This window comes from Ptychodera flava, chromosome 20 (genome assembly GCF_041260155.1).
Source record: "Ptychodera flava strain L36383 chromosome 20, AS_Pfla_20210202, whole genome shotgun sequence".
Taxonomy (NCBI): domain Eukaryota; kingdom Metazoa; phylum Hemichordata; class Enteropneusta; family Ptychoderidae; genus Ptychodera; species Ptychodera flava.
The window spans coordinates 28,685,302-28,704,869 of NC_091947.1; the positions used below are offsets into that span (position 1 = coordinate 28,685,302).

The 19,568-nt window shown below is 36.8% G+C and overlaps 1 protein-coding gene across 2 annotated transcripts in view; it reads right to left on the reverse strand.

The window, feature by feature from the left end:
- Window positions 1-19,568, reverse strand: part of LOC139120513 (protein mono-ADP-ribosyltransferase PARP14-like) — a 39,663-nt gene that overhangs the window by 13,295 nt on the left and 6,800 nt on the right. For both annotated transcript variants that reach the window (XM_070684977.1, XM_070684976.1), the window contains exons 5-10: window positions 18,935-19,156; window positions 18,174-18,309; window positions 6,976-7,143; window positions 6,015-6,080; window positions 3,782-3,952; window positions 325-531 (exon numbers count right to left, since the gene is read on the reverse strand). In XM_070684977.1, coding sequence (XP_070541078.1) covers window positions 325-531; window positions 3,782-3,952; window positions 6,015-6,080; window positions 6,976-7,143; window positions 18,174-18,309; window positions 18,935-19,156 — 970 coding nt within the window. The remainder of the gene's footprint in view (window positions 1-324; window positions 532-3,781; window positions 3,953-6,014; window positions 6,081-6,975; window positions 7,144-18,173; window positions 18,310-18,934; window positions 19,157-19,568) is intronic.

Genomic DNA, 19,568 nt, shown 5'->3' on the forward strand with positions numbered 1-19,568 from the left:
AATGTTTTTTTGACCAAAACCTACAGGGAAACATGTTATCTGTGTAAATTATGAATCTGCTGAACTTTTCTAGCCATTGGCAGGCTTTTTACAGCTGCGTCTGACGCGTCAGATTACTTGTAATTTCAATTGCGTCAGGCAGGTTTGCCCTGCATCACGACGTGTCAAATTGGCTAAACGGGCACAGTGACAGGAACATCCTACTCTCATTGGACCTATGTTTTATGCTTCACTATATTTGCTACAAAACTTTTGGGCAGATCCTTTAATTATTAACTGTGCAGAATAAGTCTGATTTATAAAACATGATACAACATGTATTACCACGAGCTTTTTGCACGTATCCTCTTCTGTCTGTTGCTGGTTTTCCAAGTAAACTGACCATGGCCTGGTGGAATGTTTGTACCATTGGTCGTTGAAAGAGTACCACTCGGATAAGCTTGAGACACTGGGTGTTGCGTTGTTGGTAAAAGTCATCAATCGCTTTCAGAGTTTGCTGAGCTACTGTTGATGGGTCTTTTCCAAGGGCCCCTAAAATACATAACAGTACATATGCGGATATGCTACAAGCAGCATTTGCGTAAATTGTTAAATATTGTATTGAAATGCCTGATTTTCGCTAAACGCAATTCCATTGTTCGTGGTGATTATTTTTCCATTTAGGAAGAATTCTCGCTGGTTTATACAACCATGAATTTCACTGTTTAGCAGTTATATTACTTGACACTGATCGTTTAATCTAGGAAAGGTTAGTTGTTTTTGTAAGGGAGGGCAGTAAATGCATGTACACCATGTCTATCTCATATCTAAGTTCAAGCAATGTTCTAATTAACTTATGTGTGAACACAAATTAAGTTTCATAGGAGAGTGGATTTTTCATAGCTTCAGAGACCTTAGATTGTCGCATGAGTTCAAAAAGCGAAATTCGTTCGTATACTGGGGAGGGGATTTGACCTCAACTCAATTAGTGAACTTCACTTTCCCACTTTTATTTTGTGATCACAAGTTCTTTGTATGTAAAAATAAACACAAAATGCACACTCGTGCCAACAAATTTTACAGTAACTGATTCAAATTCGTACGTGTCCCTGACACATTAACATTGTATCCTAAACATTTCATTCATCAAATTATAAAGAAAAAAGTATCTTTTTGAAATTTACTATAAGCGTCTGCTTGCTCTAGCCACATCTTGTCATTTCACTCTCAGTGTGTTGTTGAAACAGCACTGACTACTGTAGTCTTAACAAGACGCATAATTCTCAATTGAAATGTCGAAAAAATGCCCCATATAGCAGGACAAATGACTCTCTTTGGTAACCAGTGGCTGGCTCAAAGCAATATTCTTTGAAGAGTACCATAATGACTACAAACATTTGTGGAAGTCTACATATTTTTACACCTGGGAGACTTGTCACCAAATAAAGCACTGAGATGCAATGGAAGATTGGAAAAGGGTACACAAGTTTGATGTTATAAAGCTGAAAAATATGTGACTGACTATAGCGAGAAGAAAAATGTATAAGAAGAAACAGAAAGTCATGAGATGCAAAAAGGGACGGTTAAAGGGACATTATTTGTATCTTTTGACCTTATATTGTTGCAAACGAGAAGTTGATAATGTTGTTCGACTTATTGAAAGATGTCTAAAGAACGGTCGACCATAGACAACTTCCATCCCGTTTGCGTACACTGTATAGAAAAACCTTGGGTCAGAGGTTAATGGTGGGCTACCGTTGACCTGCGATCAGACCACACTGCTAACTGCTATCTAGGCCGCTGTAAGCATCCGCGTGTAAAAAATAAACCATACGAAGTGAAAGTCGAGAGCGCAGTGTAGCAGTTTCGGGATTCGCCTATTACCGATGTCGTTTGCCAGTTACATTTTGACGGTCAGTTTTTTCATGGAGATCTTGACGGCCAATCCTGCTCTTAGATACACTATTCTTTGCTGCTACAGAGCACATTTTTGTAATGGGCATTTCAAATGCCTACAAGCTGCAAGAGCCAACGACTCGGACAAGGCCTATTTTTTCGTCTCGTTTGTACAGGTCATATGTAGACTTGCCCAAAGCTTGTGGGCATAGAAATGTCAAAATAGAGTACAATGAAGGGATAAACTTCAGTAGACAGTCACGTTATTGTCGAGGTGATCACGAAATTGAAGCATATACAACAGAGGGGCCTCTACTGTCTATGATTGAAGCTGCTTTGGCGACTGACACGTACATCATATACATTGTTGGGTGAAAGCTAGCTCTGCGTGGCAGGGTTGTGCCAAATCGCTGGCAGCACCTCGGTCCAGTTTCTCCACCAAAAACAACCCATTTTTAATCCCAAACTCGCACTGAGTTTCGTTTTCGAGCACACCCGCCTCGCCTGGGTACACGATTAGCCCTGCGTACAGGTCTTTGTGTTCCCGGCGTTATACGGCGAGGAGGCCGTATGACACCGGGAACACACAGACCTGCATGTATGCAGGGCTAGGTACTCGATGTGCTCATCTGCGCTTCTAAACTTACGCAAAACCCACTTTTGGGAGTGGGTCGGAGGCACGGAGGCCGTAAGCAACGTATAGGGTCTAGGCAACTGTCATTGCAATGTACTCACTTTTGGTTCGAAATGCGATGCAACTGATACAAATAATTACACGATGCATAGAGAATAACAACATTCGAACAGATCTTGTGTATCGAGAGGTGACTCCAATCGCGAGCAGTATCAATCGACAGTACAGTACCCGCTCTGCGCGGTGTCACGATGTCACAGATGCTACACCGTGCACTGTTCAGTCCGAGTGCGATGTTTCCAAGTTCAACAAGTGATCATGTCGTGTTTGTAAAACGAACCAACGTAATGGCAAGAAAATGCCCTAAAAATCTTAAAAGTTGACGAAGATTTGCTAACGATCAAATGCACAGAAAATGCACTACTCTGTACCTGTTTCACTATCACCACAGCAATCTGACATCGTTTTAGTTTTACCATTGACCCAATTGCGTTTATGGTTTTATTTGTTTCACAGTCCGTGTCATCGATACTAAAATCAAACTTACAAGCAAATGCCCTGTTTATTTCACTATTTGACAGTAGTTTGTGAGACGTGCATTTGTTTATGCGACGTGAGCTCATCGATATGCATTGTGCTGAAGTTACTGTGTAGGTGACGGCTGCTCAGCGTTCTAGCTGTACTTTGATAGTTGACGTATGCGTAGTAATATTGGTCATGTGCTGGGGTTCAATAATGGCGGTTGGTTCAAATCGCGAGGACGCCCTTACCAACACTGAACCTTGCCGTAAAGAGCAGGAAGGTGGTTTTACATATCCTTGAAGCCGTCCATAGTCACAATTTAGGTCTCCTATTGATTTGACCGGGGATTTCAGTCATCGAAAAATAAAAAAAAATGAAAAGATACAAATACTGTCCCTTTAAATAAAATGACACTTCTATGTGGTAAAATGCCCCGTTAGTATCCAAAGTTGATCAATTACTTGACATTGTAATGTGGCCAGTGGATACATATTCTTCAGAAGCTATAGCAAAATGCTGCATTGTACTCTCAGGTAGACAGCAACATTTTGCATTTTTGAACTTTCGTTTAGGGGAGGGGGTTTTGATCTAAACGAATGAATCTCGTTTCTTGAACTTATGCCATAATCAGAGACGGTCCCTAAAGCACGGTTGTGAGGGAGAATTATGCAGCTAATATGCTGTGCCAACACAAAATGACAATATAAACATATAGCAAATTAATAAAGTCATCAAGATGAGTTTCCCTACCAGTTCCGATTGCTGGCATTGCCAATGACTTGACTTGCTTACTCTCAGCAAACATCATCATCCGTGTTATACTATCATCCAACTTTTGATAAGGAGTTATCATGTGGATTATGTTGTTACACTGAAGATTGCCAGCACCAGTCATTACAACATCATCTGGTTGTTGTACACCTGGACATAAACATTGTGTCATTATTTATTCAATATTATTTATTAATTTGCATATTTATTTATTTGTGATAACATTTGTTATTTATTAATTCACATTAATTTTCAAATTGAATATCATAACCTGATTTCTGCTAATGAAGTATAAAAATTTGGATTTTACTTATTACAGTGAATTACTTTCGTGTATGTTTGATATGGGTCTATGTTCCTCAAACTGAATATAAAAATACCATCAAGGAAAACGTGCTCATATTTGGTTTGAATTGGTGCATTCAAGAAATATTAAACCAGAAAAACAAGAATGACAAAAGTAAATAAGGTCTGAAACTTCAGGTACTGGAGGTCAACTTTAGCAACATGCATAGCAGAGGAATGTTTCAACACAGTCCCTCTCAGTTTGAGCACGTACCGCCAATATAACAGTTCATGAACAATGACAGGAAATGACTCAGTTACTGCTACCACTTCTACACATACAGGTACACTGCATACAAATAGGTTAGAGATCATAATAGCTCTGACTCAGATGTTTAGCTATTTCAGTTACTAACACCACTCCTGCACATTTGCAGGACTTCCCCTTTTTCTTACCTCATTTGCATATTTTTGGCACTGACATGTTCATTTGTACAATGTCACCATCTCAACCCCTGGGTCTACCTGTACACCAAATACTAAGATGGTAGGTGTGGCGGTTTGGGAGCTTTTGTGTCAGACGGACATACATCCGCACATACATACATACATACATACATACATACATACATACAGACGCCTCCAATTTATATATATATATATATATATATATATATATATATATATATATATGTGTGTGTGTGTGTGTGTGTGTGTGTTGTGTGTGTGTATATATATATATATATATATATACCAAATATGAGCTGATAACAATAGTAATAGTTATATCATAATACAATAATAATAAAAGCATCAGTGCAATGACATAGGGCTTCCATTTTTTATCACAATCTACTGACATCAATATGAACTCTGTCAAAACAAACTCAGTATCATAGTGGTCAGTATTTTTAACGGAATGTTGGTAGTAACGGGGTAAGTATTGAATATCGTTTTAGGGCAAAGTCACACTAAATGTGTGGGTAGTTTGTAATAATTCAGAAAACATACAAAAACATATTTAGAAAATATTAAATGCAAATTTCATCATCATTGTAACATAACCGACTGCCATCATCCTTGAAACTTACAAACTGAATTTGAGTGCTTTTGGACGAAGGTTTTCAAAAACTTTTGACAGTGACCAAAAAAGCAAAAAATCCTTCAAAATTATAAATTGCAGATTTATCATAATTTGAAATAATCTCAATTATGTAATCCCTCCAAACATATGTACCAAATATGGGAGTTTTCTTATGAGCAGTTTTGAAAAAAGATATTTGTTACAAAAAAAGGGGAAAATGGCCTTAAACGACAGTTTTGTGTATTTCATGAAAGTTTGGACAAAAATCTGAAGTCTAACAGATTTCATATATCTGGGCACCTGAAAACTGAATATACAAGTAATTAGATGGGCTGTTTTTATGAAGCTTTGAATAAAACAGTTGACGGATGAGGAAAGAACACATGAAACGATGACAACACCCATCCCGTGCTTGAGCTATGTAAGAAGTCCAATTATTATACTCTGCACCAGGTTTGTGCCAGGTACATAGTCAAGAAAAGGCACTCTGCGCCAGGGGTTTGCACCAGGCAGCTGTGGCCCTCCTTGCTTGCAAACCCGTCATGCAGATAAAATGGACCTATTGTATACCTGCCCTATTTGATAAGCTCTGTTTTGCTGACATTGGAGCTAAAAATGCTCTTAATATTCTTATTGATATTATTACACACTATAGTAGGTATGTTTCGGATTTTATCTGTTATACCAACACTTCATATATTCATAAATGGCTTTGACATGTCAGCCTGAAGCCACCTGTGATACTTCAAATTATTCTCAGCAAAGTTTGACCGAACAAAGTGACTTTATAATTGAATTACACCACAAACTGACAGTTTACACAAATGCACAACTCCAGCTTACCTAAGCTGTTGCATTCTTTCACTATGTCCCGTCCTCCTGCAGCTAAAATTGCTTTGGATACACCACCTGTAAATGTTGGAAAGGTTTTTTAAAAAAAATTTAAAAACAGTGAAATACTTCCATGATAGCAAATATCTGTTTGTTCTCATTCACAACAATTTATGCTAACCCTCTAGGAAAGATGACAAAAATGGCACTGATATTGCACAATTTTGTTGTATCTCAATTAGTTGTACTAGTCTTCCTGTCAAGTCCTTTATAATTGACAATAATAACTTTTCCGTGTTAAAAAATTTGATGAAAATCAGAACTCCTTTGATGGAATATAATTGTGTTCCTCCACAATTTAAATTTAGCGCCCCTTTATATTACGGGTTCAATGTCTGATCCCAATACTATTCATTTTTACCCTGCTTTACACTTCACCTTTAACATTATGAGAATGATATGAAAATACTGCAAATTGTGCATGACGACATGGGCATAGATTTAATGCCCATTTGGCAGTGACAGTAGAACAGCAGCATTAAAGCACCAGTTCATATTTCAGGTATTTTGTAATTTCCTCTCTACGTAACTTTCATGAAAGAGGCATCAAACAGGCTGTGTCTCGGCTGTTTTCATACTAGGTCATGAGGGTTTTTTCCAATTTCAAATGCCAGTATTGAATGCAATCAAAGAAATTCATCTTGTAAAATTGCACAAGGAACATGAGACAAATGGCAATCATCCAATGGGTCATTTGAAACCATCAAAAGTGACAGCGCATAACTTGAGGCATCTCCATGAAGCTCAGTGTGCTATGGGACATCTGGTAATCATTGATGGTATGGAATAAACTTTCTTTATGGTACTTTTAGCGTGTGAAAAATTCTGTCATTATCAATGGCAAATGTATAAGATTGAATACATTATTTTCAAACAATTTCCAACAAGAATGAGTTCGCTGTGACTTACTTACCCTGGCTAAGATCAAGACTTCCATTAGTGCTGTTAACAATTGCATCTGTCCTTTCCTGGGTGATATCGCCTGCCTCTACTTGTACAATAATGTTTCCAATCATCATCTGACTCCCCTTAGGTGTTTGTTGCAGGTTTTTATAGGGGGAATCTTCAATTTCATTCCCACCTATATCAACATTAAACATACAATGAAACCAGTAAATACCATGGACATCCTCACAAGTGGAAAAATACCGCCAATGATACGGTGTTGCTCACATTTGATCAGAATTGGTACATACAAGTAGTATTGGTACCAAAGGTCAACGGTGAATGTTATTTCTATCTGTTCAGTGCAGCAAAATTCTACATTGATATTATGACAATGATTTCTACACAGTACAACCAGAAAAACAAGAATGACAAGAGCAAATAAGGTCTCCAACATAGGTACTGGAGGTACACTTTAGAAACATGCATATCAACTTCTGCAGCAATGGGACAAGCAGATCCTACATACATTAGCAAATGTCAATAAAAAAAATCAGCTAGAGAAGGCTTGACAAAAAGAAAAGGTGGGAGAGTCGGGAAATGTAAAGTAGGTGATTTATTTACAACCTTGGGGATTTTTAAAATGCTATCAGTGTTGTCATTCAAATGTAAACAGCATTGAAGTTAGTTTCAGATGGTGAAATTCCTTTCACTGTGGGGGGGGGGGGGGGGTGATTATGACATCCCGAATTATCCTGGATTGAAATTTCTTTTCAGTTCATGTGTGTCTTGCATGGAAATGTCGTAAACATTGGTCCAAAATGAAAAAAATTAACCTGAGCTTAGTTTTCTGGATCAAATTTCACTACGAATTGATACCAATTATGACAAAATTATGTTCGAGGCCTTAACCACCGTCTCACAACATATCCTGGGTTGGTATAGGTCATTTAAGGTCAAAGACTGAGAAAATTACTTAAATTATACAAATTTGGGTTTTCCCAACACTTTGAGCAGAAGATAACATCCTTCAGGACTTTTATACCAAATTACAAAGCTATCAGGCAACAAAGTTTTTGAGAACAAGTTTTCTTGACCGAAAATGACAAAACTGTTTTAAAAATGTGTTTTCTTGACCAAAAATGACAAAATTGTCTAAAAGTACAAATTTGCATATTTCTGGACAATTTCCACACATCCAACTATTGTCATTCCTGGGCAACTGTACACCAAATATAAAAGCTGTCTGTCCAACAGTTTGAAAGAAAAAAATATTTTTTACGATTTTTTTGACCAAAAATGACAAAAATTGCCCCAAAACAGTAATTTTGCCAATTCTGTTGTAATTTCAACAAATTAGAAGGGTAACATCCTTGCAAATATCCAACCTAAATTTGAGAGCAATTGGGCCTGCGGTTTCAGAGAAGAATTTTTCCTTAAAATGAGAAAAATAACCAAAAAATTCAGCAAAAATACAAAATTCAAGATATCTTCACAATATACATATAACTGTATAAGGTCCACCTAAGGTACTTGCCCACTAATTTTCAAAGCAATCAAAACAGTGGTTCTTGAGTCATTAATTTTTGACCATTTTCACATTTTGTGAGCTCATTTGCATAATTTTGGCAATGCTAACTTCATTTGAACAAAATCCCATCTATAGCCCAGGATGCATCCACACACCAAATACCAAGCTGAAACTTGCAGTGGTTTGCGTGTTTTTGATGTTGACGGACATACTGTATGTACCATACATACCGGTATATACACATACATACATACATACAGACGCCACCGACTTCAGCTTATAAGATGACCTCACTCTGGTATACCAAATGAGAGCTAAAAATGCTAAATGGAGGGGTCCTTAAAGGTGGTTGGAAAGGCTAGAGCGTCAGTTATAAACTTTCAACAAAACTATTAAAATATAAAAGTAGTCAAATATTCTCTGTGGAATAAAAAAAACTAGACATTTGGGACAAAGGCATTGCAGAGTTATAGCCTGTTAAAACTTCTGAAAAACTGACCAAATAAGAAGAAGTTGGGGAGTCCTTAGTGTATTAACTATGGTAGAGGTCCCCTAGCTTTTAATAAAATGTTTGAAAAGGGAAAGTCATTATTTGCTGTTTTTCAGGAAAGTTTGACAAGGCGGTGCTGGCATTCAGAGTGAGTGACTGCTATTGTAAATGCATTTTTAGATTCTTTGAGTGTCAAAGAGGTGTCAAAAGTGAGATTAACCAAAAAAACTGCTCTATGACTTCAAAAGAGGGGTGCAAATATGGCTTGTTTTCAACATTTTTGACAGAATAACAGTTTTCCTACATAATTGTATACCAATTTAATCCAACTTTGAAATGAGATATGGACATGGAATTTTTACAGCCTATTAACAAGGTTACAGATAAGATTTGTACGGCACAATTTTCCTGTATTTGAAGTACTTTTTGAAAAAGCACTTTTGAAATTTGAAAGAATTTTTAATAATTTTTTGATATATAAACCCATGTAAAATCATAAAAACAAATTTTATTTACAAATCCTGCCGTACAAATCTTACAATAATAGTGTCAACATATTTATAACTAATTTGGTAATATTAATACTATCCAATTATTATTAAATTCAAATATGTAAAAAAATATGAAAAATTAAATTTTAATATTTACTGGTGTCATATTTCAAAATCATGGCTGCAAATATACAATTTTTATATTCTTTGGAGAAAATATTAACTAATGGAGTTATCCTGAAAATTTGAACTAAATATCTTGATTCTAACACTTGAAATTTGACATTAACTCTGAGAAAAGAATTGGTGCAAAAATAGCCTTTCCAACCACCTTAACAGGCAAGTAAACTTAATCAATTAACTTGGAAGTAATGGCTTCAAAAATATATTCTTAGTCAAAAAATCTTTGTGGAAAAATAGAATCTGCATAAAAAATTGATGTGAAATTCATTTCTTTGATTTACTTTCATTTGCTGGTTGAGCGGCAGCAGGGTGTTATTGTGGGAGACTGACAGTGATAGGTAGAAGTGACTTAGAAGCCCAGCGCAAGGGTTTGTAAGACACGAGACTATTTCGTCCACTGAAGAATGTTCTAGGATCATATGTCCCTGGCACATTGATTTGGACTAGGACTATGGCTTAGGGTCAGCGGTTACGGTTGAGGTTAAAGTTCCAGGATGAACCCCTAGCCCTAAATCCTAACCCTATAAACCCAAATCAAGAATGTCCCAGGGACATTCATTCTTTGGTGGACAAATAGTTTTGTGTAAGGCTGTCTGCAACTTGGTCAAATTTCAACAAGAGCTCGCTGTTGAGTTTGCGGCTGTACTTGAACCCTGTATAAGTTTTCCTCCCCTCGCATAACATGGTGAATTCATTGAACAGAGATCGTATCATTGGCTATATCTATGAGTCTGAGTATGATAGCAGTGAATCAATTCCGACTCAAATGACAATGATTTGACCGACAGTTTGAGTCCTAAAGTGTGATAGTAAGCCTAGTTCAGAGAACAAGACCACAGCAAACAGATAGGATGCCAAAATACCATCATGTAAATCATTCTCTCTGAAATAATTATCATGTTGCAAATTTAGTGGTCAAATGTCAGACATTTACAAAATTTTACAAATACCACAATTGGTCAAATATAAGCAAGTCTACAGAACACATAATAATGAGGAAAAGCTGAATGCACAGTGTGCATCCTGACTTGGCAAGAAGTACAAAGCTAGGTAGAAACAATGGTCAGAACTGTGAAGTGGTGTCATCGCTTTCAAATCTTTGAGATTTTCATCTGACTTTGCTTTCATTATGAAAGGAATATTCACACATCAAATATGGCACTTATTTCACTGATTTTAATGTTCTGACATTAAGGGAGATTACTTTCACACAAGTTGATTAGAGTTTCAAGACCGTCAACCTTATCTGGACATAGACTCTGGTAAAGGATAAACCCGGATCTGAACAGCACACTTTGATCAAAACTCAAGCTGTCAAGTACAGGGTACAATAATCTTTTTCCACTTTACTAAAACACTTTCCGAGACATGTGGCTATAGTAAAGCACTGATATCAAACTATCAGGATTATATGCATTAGGGACACTGATAATGAACAAGAAGGGAACATGACAATGAACCATCTCCTTTGGGTGCGTAGGGGCATCTACTATTCTCAACTGGCTTTGCATTGGTCTCTGTGTCACTTCTGTCTATCTTCTGAGAAAAGACCAAAGCTAAAGTCCTAAAGTAAATTATTCTCACACAAATGGTCCATGTGTTTCATAATACTATTCTTTAATCAACAGAACATTTTCAGATAAACTTCCTCTTTAATAGGGATGTCTTTTCAAAACTTTGAACATTTGAGACTAAAAATAATGAAATTAACTCAAGTACCTTCATCCTGTTTTGATTGCACAATAAGGCTTTGCATCAATCATTTGTAATGTCAACTTAGATGAAGACGTCAAAACACTACTAATGTGAACAAAATATATGATGTTTAAAAATTTACCAAGACATTTAGGTCATGTACAATGTCCATGGGGAATAAAAACATTTGCTTTGGAATACAACGTTCAGCTTAATTCCAGAAAAATTAATCTTAAAAGCCTGTGTTGGCATCAGATTGTCTTGCAAGGAAATCTACTTACTAGATTACAATTTCAATGGAAAGCTATGACACTCCATAATCCTCTCATAGACTAGAACAAACTTGATCCTGGGATCAAGTCCCTGGCCTTTAAAAACTACTGTTATGGATGCAGTGTGTATTTCTAACATGTAAGTCCTTCAAGGTCTCCCTGTTAATGTCTCCTATTACAATTTTCATTTAAACAGAGTAAATTGACATATACTTTGAAACATTGATGGCTTGCTTCAGATTAGATCATTCACTAAATACAAAGATGTGAATGACTACATTTATATTAAATACATATTCAAATCTTGAATATGTTATGTTAAACTTTAAATACTTGTTGACTTCAATTTGTTACTCTCCAATTAATTTGTTTCATTGTACAACATGTTTAAATTGACAAGTACAGGGGACTTCTCTACTAGTACTATTAATAATACCGTCAATGACGCTGTACCTTCTCTAATGTGTGGCCAGGTCAGGTAATTGGTTGTTGGCATGGAGTTTTGGTAAATAGTTGATGATGTAGGGGCATGAGGTGAGATATGGACCCAAAGAACCCAAAAGATGATTAAATACATCAATCAAAAAAAATTCTAAGCTACAGTATAAACTGCCTAAAGATAGTTCAATGTGGAAAAAAGTTAAATAATTCAGAAATAAGAATTAACAGTCCAAAATAGTAATGACGCACTTCCCTACTGACCTGAGTGCATGTGAAATACACAACCTGGCATCTGTAAATTAAATGTATACCAAGTGATCATTTTAAGTCACTTTTAACTGTTTTTAAGGGATATTCCAAAGAGTCCTGTGGAAATGATGAAAAACGCTTATCTGGTCTTGTGTTTGTAAAACCTCATGGCTGATAATTGTCATAGTATTCAAAAAGAAATTGAAAGTGAAGAAATTACTGTTTTTAATAGGCATATTTCCTTGAAATACATGACCGTGTAAAGAATATATGCTTAAAGTGTTTAAGAGTAAATTTCTTTTAAAAAAATAATTTAATCTGTGACCAAAGGATTTTTATTCTTTGAGTTTACAAATTCAAACATTGCAATTTGTTCAATCATCTTGTGCAGTGCAAAATTTATAAAATGACTGAAAAACAAAAAAAAATTAGCAGAATTACAGTCTTTGTGATGTAAAATCATGGGTTGACATCACGATAATTGTTAATCTGTTCGAAGTACTTTCTATAATTTAAAAAAGAAAAGTTCATGCAGAAACGGTAACATATATTGTCAGCAATGTAGTGTTAATTTTGACTTTACATCAAAATATGCCTTTGCTGGATACCAAATATATAGGGCGAATATTAATCAGCCATGTTCAGCAAAATCCACACAACAGCATTGATCCTTTTCTAATTTGATTTGATTTGCTTATGTTATCCTTGTATGACAGTCAGTACAATATGGAACTTGAACACAACACAGTGAATAAGTATGCTGTAAATGAAATGGTGTGGCTGCATCCACATGCAGCAATAGGAGTGCCTTTGTCTCTCACCCCTCATTTCCAACCTGTCCCATCCCTGAAAAGTAGTTTGGCCTTATATTTATAATGTTAATAATTTCTGTATTTGTTAAAATGTGCGCATCTCAAAAACTTTTGATCATAAACATTTTCATTGTTTTTTATAGCTGAACAGTCAGTTAACCTGTTTATTTTGAATATTTGCGCATTTTTTCTCAGTATTTGACATTTTCAGAATGCTTCTTATTCAATTTGTCATTTTCTAAAAGTTAAAATGCTCCTTTGTGTGGTCAAGCTTTCCACAAGCATCAAATGTTGTACTTCATATAGGAAGGTCTGCCTCTAGAGGGCGGGCATCATGAATAGTGTTTGTTAGTTATTTCCTCCACATAAACTTCTGATTGTACTGTAAACATTGAACAATGGCCGACGTCCGATTTTCCTGTCAAAAACTTTCACTCATTTTCGTTCATATGACTCTGAAACTCAAAGAAACGATTGGGAAGAAAGAGTTATCTTGAAATATTGAGGTACTCGCCGATATTTTGCAAATTAAATGAGAAAAAATGCAAGGAAAATGCCGACAGGCTTACACAATGACAGTTTTCAGACTCAGAGCATATGATCATCTGCAGATTATGCAACAGGCCCATATCACGTGAGGCCATGAGGGGATATCCACGCAACTCAGTACCAAACACTAGCGCACACAGGGTGAGCAAACACAAAGTGAGTACCCCTAACGTCAGCTCAGTAGTCTGTAATAGATCGTAGTCAACTAAGAACCTTGGAGAAAGGCTTACATGTAACACTGTGGCTATGCCGCTAAGTCCCTTTTGATTTTTGTCACAGCTCAAAATCGTTCTCCTACACCTCAACCTGAACCATGAACACCCCCACCAGTTTATGATATGACCCATCACAATGGCATAACGTCAACGGATCTTGACAGACGGAAGTATTGACAGACGGAAGTAGTTGACACCAGCATACTGGTTTTCAACTCTAATACCTTCTCTGTCTATAAATAGACACGAGAAGGTAATAATGTTACATGAAACTAATACTATACATGATGAAACTAACAGTATAAAGTAAATTTGCTAGAAAGTTAACCCAAGAGACCTCATGAAGATTATCCTTCAAAATTTACTACAACTTGTATATTCAAAGTACTTCTACTTCAGCATTTATTTTTGAACATATATGTTCAAGAACAAGTCATCGTTGATGACACAGTCCCCGCTTGTCCATTTTGTTATAATCATTGGTGTCTAGGTAGCTGTGGTCTAGGTCGCTGTGGAATGACATTGATGCAATGGGTGCATCAGGCCTGTGACTTGCATAATAAAGTAATCTGAGGAACGTGTAATAAATGACTCATCTCTGCCGGTAATGACCACTGAAGGAACTTTTGATTACATCACACATAACGATGCCCTCACTGCCTCTAGTGTCATGACGGCACATACTATACACATGGTTTGGTGGAATTTTCGAAATGCTATGGGATTGGGTATGTTGTTGTAATCAGCCATTTCGGATCATATAATGAAACAATTTAATGTGCACAAGAATGCAGCCATAGTATTTTATCTTCGTATCACGTTTGAACAAAATCAGTCCATCGAGGGACAGTGACCTATGTTTATGTTTCAAAGACATAAAAAAAAATACCGTCAATGACGCTGTACCTTCTCTAATGTGTGGCCAGGTCAGGTAATTGGTTGTTGGCATGGAGTTGTTGGTAAATAGTTGATGATGTAGGGGCATGAGGTGGGATATGGACCCAAAGAATCCAAAACATGATTAAATACATCAATCAAAAAATTCTAAGCTACAGTATAAACTGCCTAAAGATAGTTCAATGTGGAAAAAAGTTAAACAATTCAGAAATAAGAATTAACAGTTCAAAATAGTAATGACGCACTTCCCTACTGACCTGAGTGCATGTGAAATACACAACCTGGCATCTGTAAATTAAATGTATACCAAGTGATCATTTCCAGTCACTTTTGACTGTTTTTAATGGATTTTCCAAAGAGTCCTGCGGAAATGATGAAAAACGCTTATCTGGTCTTGTGTTTGTATAACCTCATGGCTGATAATTGTCATAGTATTGAAAAAAAATTGAAAGTGAAGAAATTACTGTTTTTAATAGGCATATTTTCCTTGAAATACATGACCGTGTAAAGAATATATGCTAAAAGTGTTTAAGAGTAAATTTCTTTTCAAAAAAAATTATTTATTTGTGACCAAAGGCTTTTTATTCTTTGAGTTTACGATTCAAACATTGCAATTTGTTCAATCATCTTGTGCAGTGCAAAATTTATAAAATGACTGAAAAACAAAAAAAATTGGCAGAATTACAGTCTTTGTGATGTATAATTATGGGGTGACATCACGATAACTGTTAATCTGTTTGAAGTACTAATATACTATAATTTAAAAAAGAAAAATTCATGCAGAAACGGTAAAATATTTTGTCAGCAATGTAGTGTTAACTTTGACTTTACATCAAAATATGCCTTTGCTGGATACCAAATATATACCTGGCGAAATATCAGCCATGTTCAGCAAAATCCACACAACAGCATTGATCCTTTTCTAATTTGATTTGATTTGCTTATGTTATCCTTGTATGACAGTCAGTACAATATGGAACTTGAACACAACACAGTGAATAAGTATGCTGTAAATGAAATGGTGTGGCTGCATCCACATGCAGCAATAGGAGTGCCTTTGTCTCTCACCCCTCATTTCCAACCTGTCCCATCCCTGAAAAAATAGTTTGGTCTTATATTTATAATGTTAATAATTTCTGTATTTGTTAAAATGTGCGCATCTCAAAAACTTTTGATCATAAACATTTTCATTGTTTTTTATAGCTGACCAATCAGTTAACCTGTTTATTTTGAATATTTGCGCATTTTTCCTCAGTATTTGACATTTTCTGAATACCTTCTTATTCAGTTTGTCATTTTCTAAAAGTTTAAATGCTCCATTGTGTGGTCAAGCTTTCCACAAGCATCAAATGTGGTACTTCATATAGGAGGGTCTGCCTCTAGAGGGCGGGCATCATGAACACTCCTGTGTTTGTTGGTTAATTCCTCCACGTAAACTTCTGATTGTACTGTAAACATTGAACATGGCCGACGTCCGATTTTCCTGTCTAAAACTTTCACTCATTTTCGTTCATATGACTCTGAAACTCCAGGAAACAATGGAAGAAAGGGTTATCTTGAAATATTGAGGTACTCGCCGATATTTTGCAAAATTAAATGAGAAAAAATGCAAGGAAAATGCCGACAGGCTTACACAATGACAGTTTTCAGACTCGGAGGCATATGATCATCTCTGCAGATTATGCAACAGGCCCAGATCACGTGAGGCCATGAGGGGATATCCACGCAACTCAGTACCAAACACTAGCGCTCACAGAGTGAGCAAACACAAAGTGAGTACCCCTAACGTCAGCTCAGTAGTCTGTAATAGATTGTAGTCAACTAAGAAACCTTGGAGAAAGGCTTAACACTGTGGCTATGCCGCTAAGTCCCTTTTGATTTTTGTCACAGCTCAAATCGTTCTCCCACACCTCAACCTGAGCCACGAACACCCCCACCAGTTTATGATATGACCCATCACAATGGCATGACGTCAAAGGATCTTGACAGACGGAAGTCTTGACAGACGGAAGTTCTTGACAGCAGCATATTGGTTTTCAACTCTAATACCTTCTCTGTCTATAAATAGACACGAGAAGGTAATCACACCAAAATTGAAATCAAATGGCTGTCTCTTGACCATATGGATCATAGCACAAAATTAGTAGACATGCATATGTATGCCATAGTACTTTATCTTTGTACCAAGTCTCAACAACATTGGTTAAGGAATATTTGCATATGATTAAGAGATATTGGAAAAAATTTACAATCTGGCAGCCATATTGGAACATGTCACGAAGTAAATTGACATGTATGCCATAGTGCTTGATCTTTGTGCCAAGTTTGGACAAAATGGGTGTAATGACCTTTGAATTATGCTTCAAAGACATGCAAATTCCAACAAAATGGCAGTTCTGCAGCCATATTGGATCTATCGCAAGGTTAATTGATACATGCATATGCATGCCATAGTACGTGCTTTGCCTTTGTGCCAAGTTTGAACAAAATCGGTTCAAGGATGTTTGAGTTACGGTTCAAAGACATGAAAAATCGCGAAAAAAATGGCCACCTGTCAGCCATATTGGATCATTTCACAAATAAATTGGTGTTCATATGAAGGGCATACTGTTTTGCTTTTGTGCCAAATTTGAACAGAATCGGTTCAAGAATGTCTGACTTATGGTCCATAGACATGAAAAATCGCAACAAAATGGCCGCCTCACGCCCATATTGGATCGTATCGCAATATAATTTGACATGCATGTGTAGGCCATAGTGTTTGCCTTTGTGCCAAGTTTGAACAGAATCAGTTCGAGGATGTTTGAGTTATGGTTCAAAGACATGAAAAATCGCAAACAAAATGGCCGCCTCGCGGCCATATTGGATCGTATCGCAAACTAATTTGACATGCACATGTAGGCCATAGTGTTATGCCTTTGTGCCAAGTTTGAACAGAATCTGTTCAAAGAATCTGTTCAAGGATGTCTGAGTTATGGTCCAAAGACATGAAAAATTGCAACAAAATGGCCGCCTCGCGCCCATATTGGATTATATCGCAAAATTATTTGACATGGATATGAAAGCCATAGTGTTATGCCTTTGTGCCAAGTTTGAACATAATCTGCTCAAGGATGTCTGAGTTATGGTCCAAAGACATGAAAAATCGCAACAAAATGGCCGCCTCGCGGCCAAATTCGATCGTATCACAAAATAAATCGACGTGCATCTGTAGGTCATAGTGCTATGCCTTTGTGCCAAGTTTGAACGAAATTGGTTCAGCAGTGTCTGAGAAACTGTTGATGACGGACGGACGGACGGACGGACGGACGGACGGACGCACAGACGGGACCCAATCTATAAGTCCCCGCCGGACTTCGTCCGCGGGGACTTATAAATTCACATTAGCTTCAACAACTTACCTGCACCTGAATGTGAACTATAAGAAGCTTGTACAGATTGAGGTGGTGGCTGTTGAAAGCCGTCTGATTTCTTTTTTGGTGTCACCTTTCCACTGTGTCTTCTTTTTGTCAATTGTTGTATTACATCTTTGAATGCCTGTTGAGTAAGGATATTTTTATTCAATTTCAAATTGCTTCTTTTCAAAGTCGTTCTCTGATTAAATTCAATATATATCTTCAAATAGCACTTTCTGTCCCTAAAGCACACAGTTGGGCAATCCCTAAATACACAAAGTACAAGAGAAGAAAAATGATCTAATTCCGAATTTTACAAGTATGGATAGTATCCCTGAAAAATTTCACATGTCCACCATTGTTTTCTAGAGATAAGCATCATTCATTGCAGTGGTTCTCATGTATAGGTTTACATACTTCAAGAGGGTTTGGAATAGTTTAAATATTTACTACATTCACCAAAATCTTGTTGCAACTTGGCACAGAATCAAAAAGATGGGTTAAACTCATTGTGTATGAAGAAGGTAAGTGTACATAAAGGAAGAAAAAGTTTATGCATGCCAAGTTAACTTTCATGTTTCCCCAAAGTTTGGAAAGTCATACTGATAGAGAAAACTGTACCATGTGTTTGAGTTCTGCTGCACAAAAACCACCGTAATTCTGCTGACTACCAAAACAGCAGTGCAGCTAGCAGACCACTATCTTTGCTGTAGATAAAGGCACACACTTTATTTGTGTTGTAAATAAAGGCATCAACTTCACTTTACCTGGTGTGTTTGATGATCTTTCTCATATATCACAAATCTTATTTCCTTCAAAGAACTGTTGGGACTACTAGCACTGAATTTTCTAGCTTCTTCATACATAACTTTAGCTGTGAAATCACTAGGAAAGCCAAGCCCACCAGTACCAATAGCAGGGAATGAGATGGAAAGCATCCCAGCTTGATCTGCCCTTTGAAAACACTGGCGCATCAGATCTCGCAAAGTCTAGTTGAGCAAAAAGAAAAGATTTAAGATTAGATCCTTCACATATACATGTATGATACTGAAACCTGAGCTACCACATCATGCCAAGATCTTCAACTTGAAGGTCTGGTGAAATCAACCCATTCTGCTGAGCTATTTGGCTTCTGGGGGCAATATTGTTACACTGGCAACAGAATTGCAACATAAAAGTATTCACGAGTGTTAGTTTTGTTGATATTTTTTATATGCGGTTTCAATCGGGGTCAATTTGCTACGCTTAGGCCACACCCTCAGCGGGGTCATGGTAATAGCATTGTGACGTCACAAGGCTCTTCATTTACATCGAATAGCGGTCCCATGCCATCCCTTATCTCTGTCCTGTATGGGCTAACACAACAAAGTAAGCCCAGTGTGTGATCAGCACAACCCACGC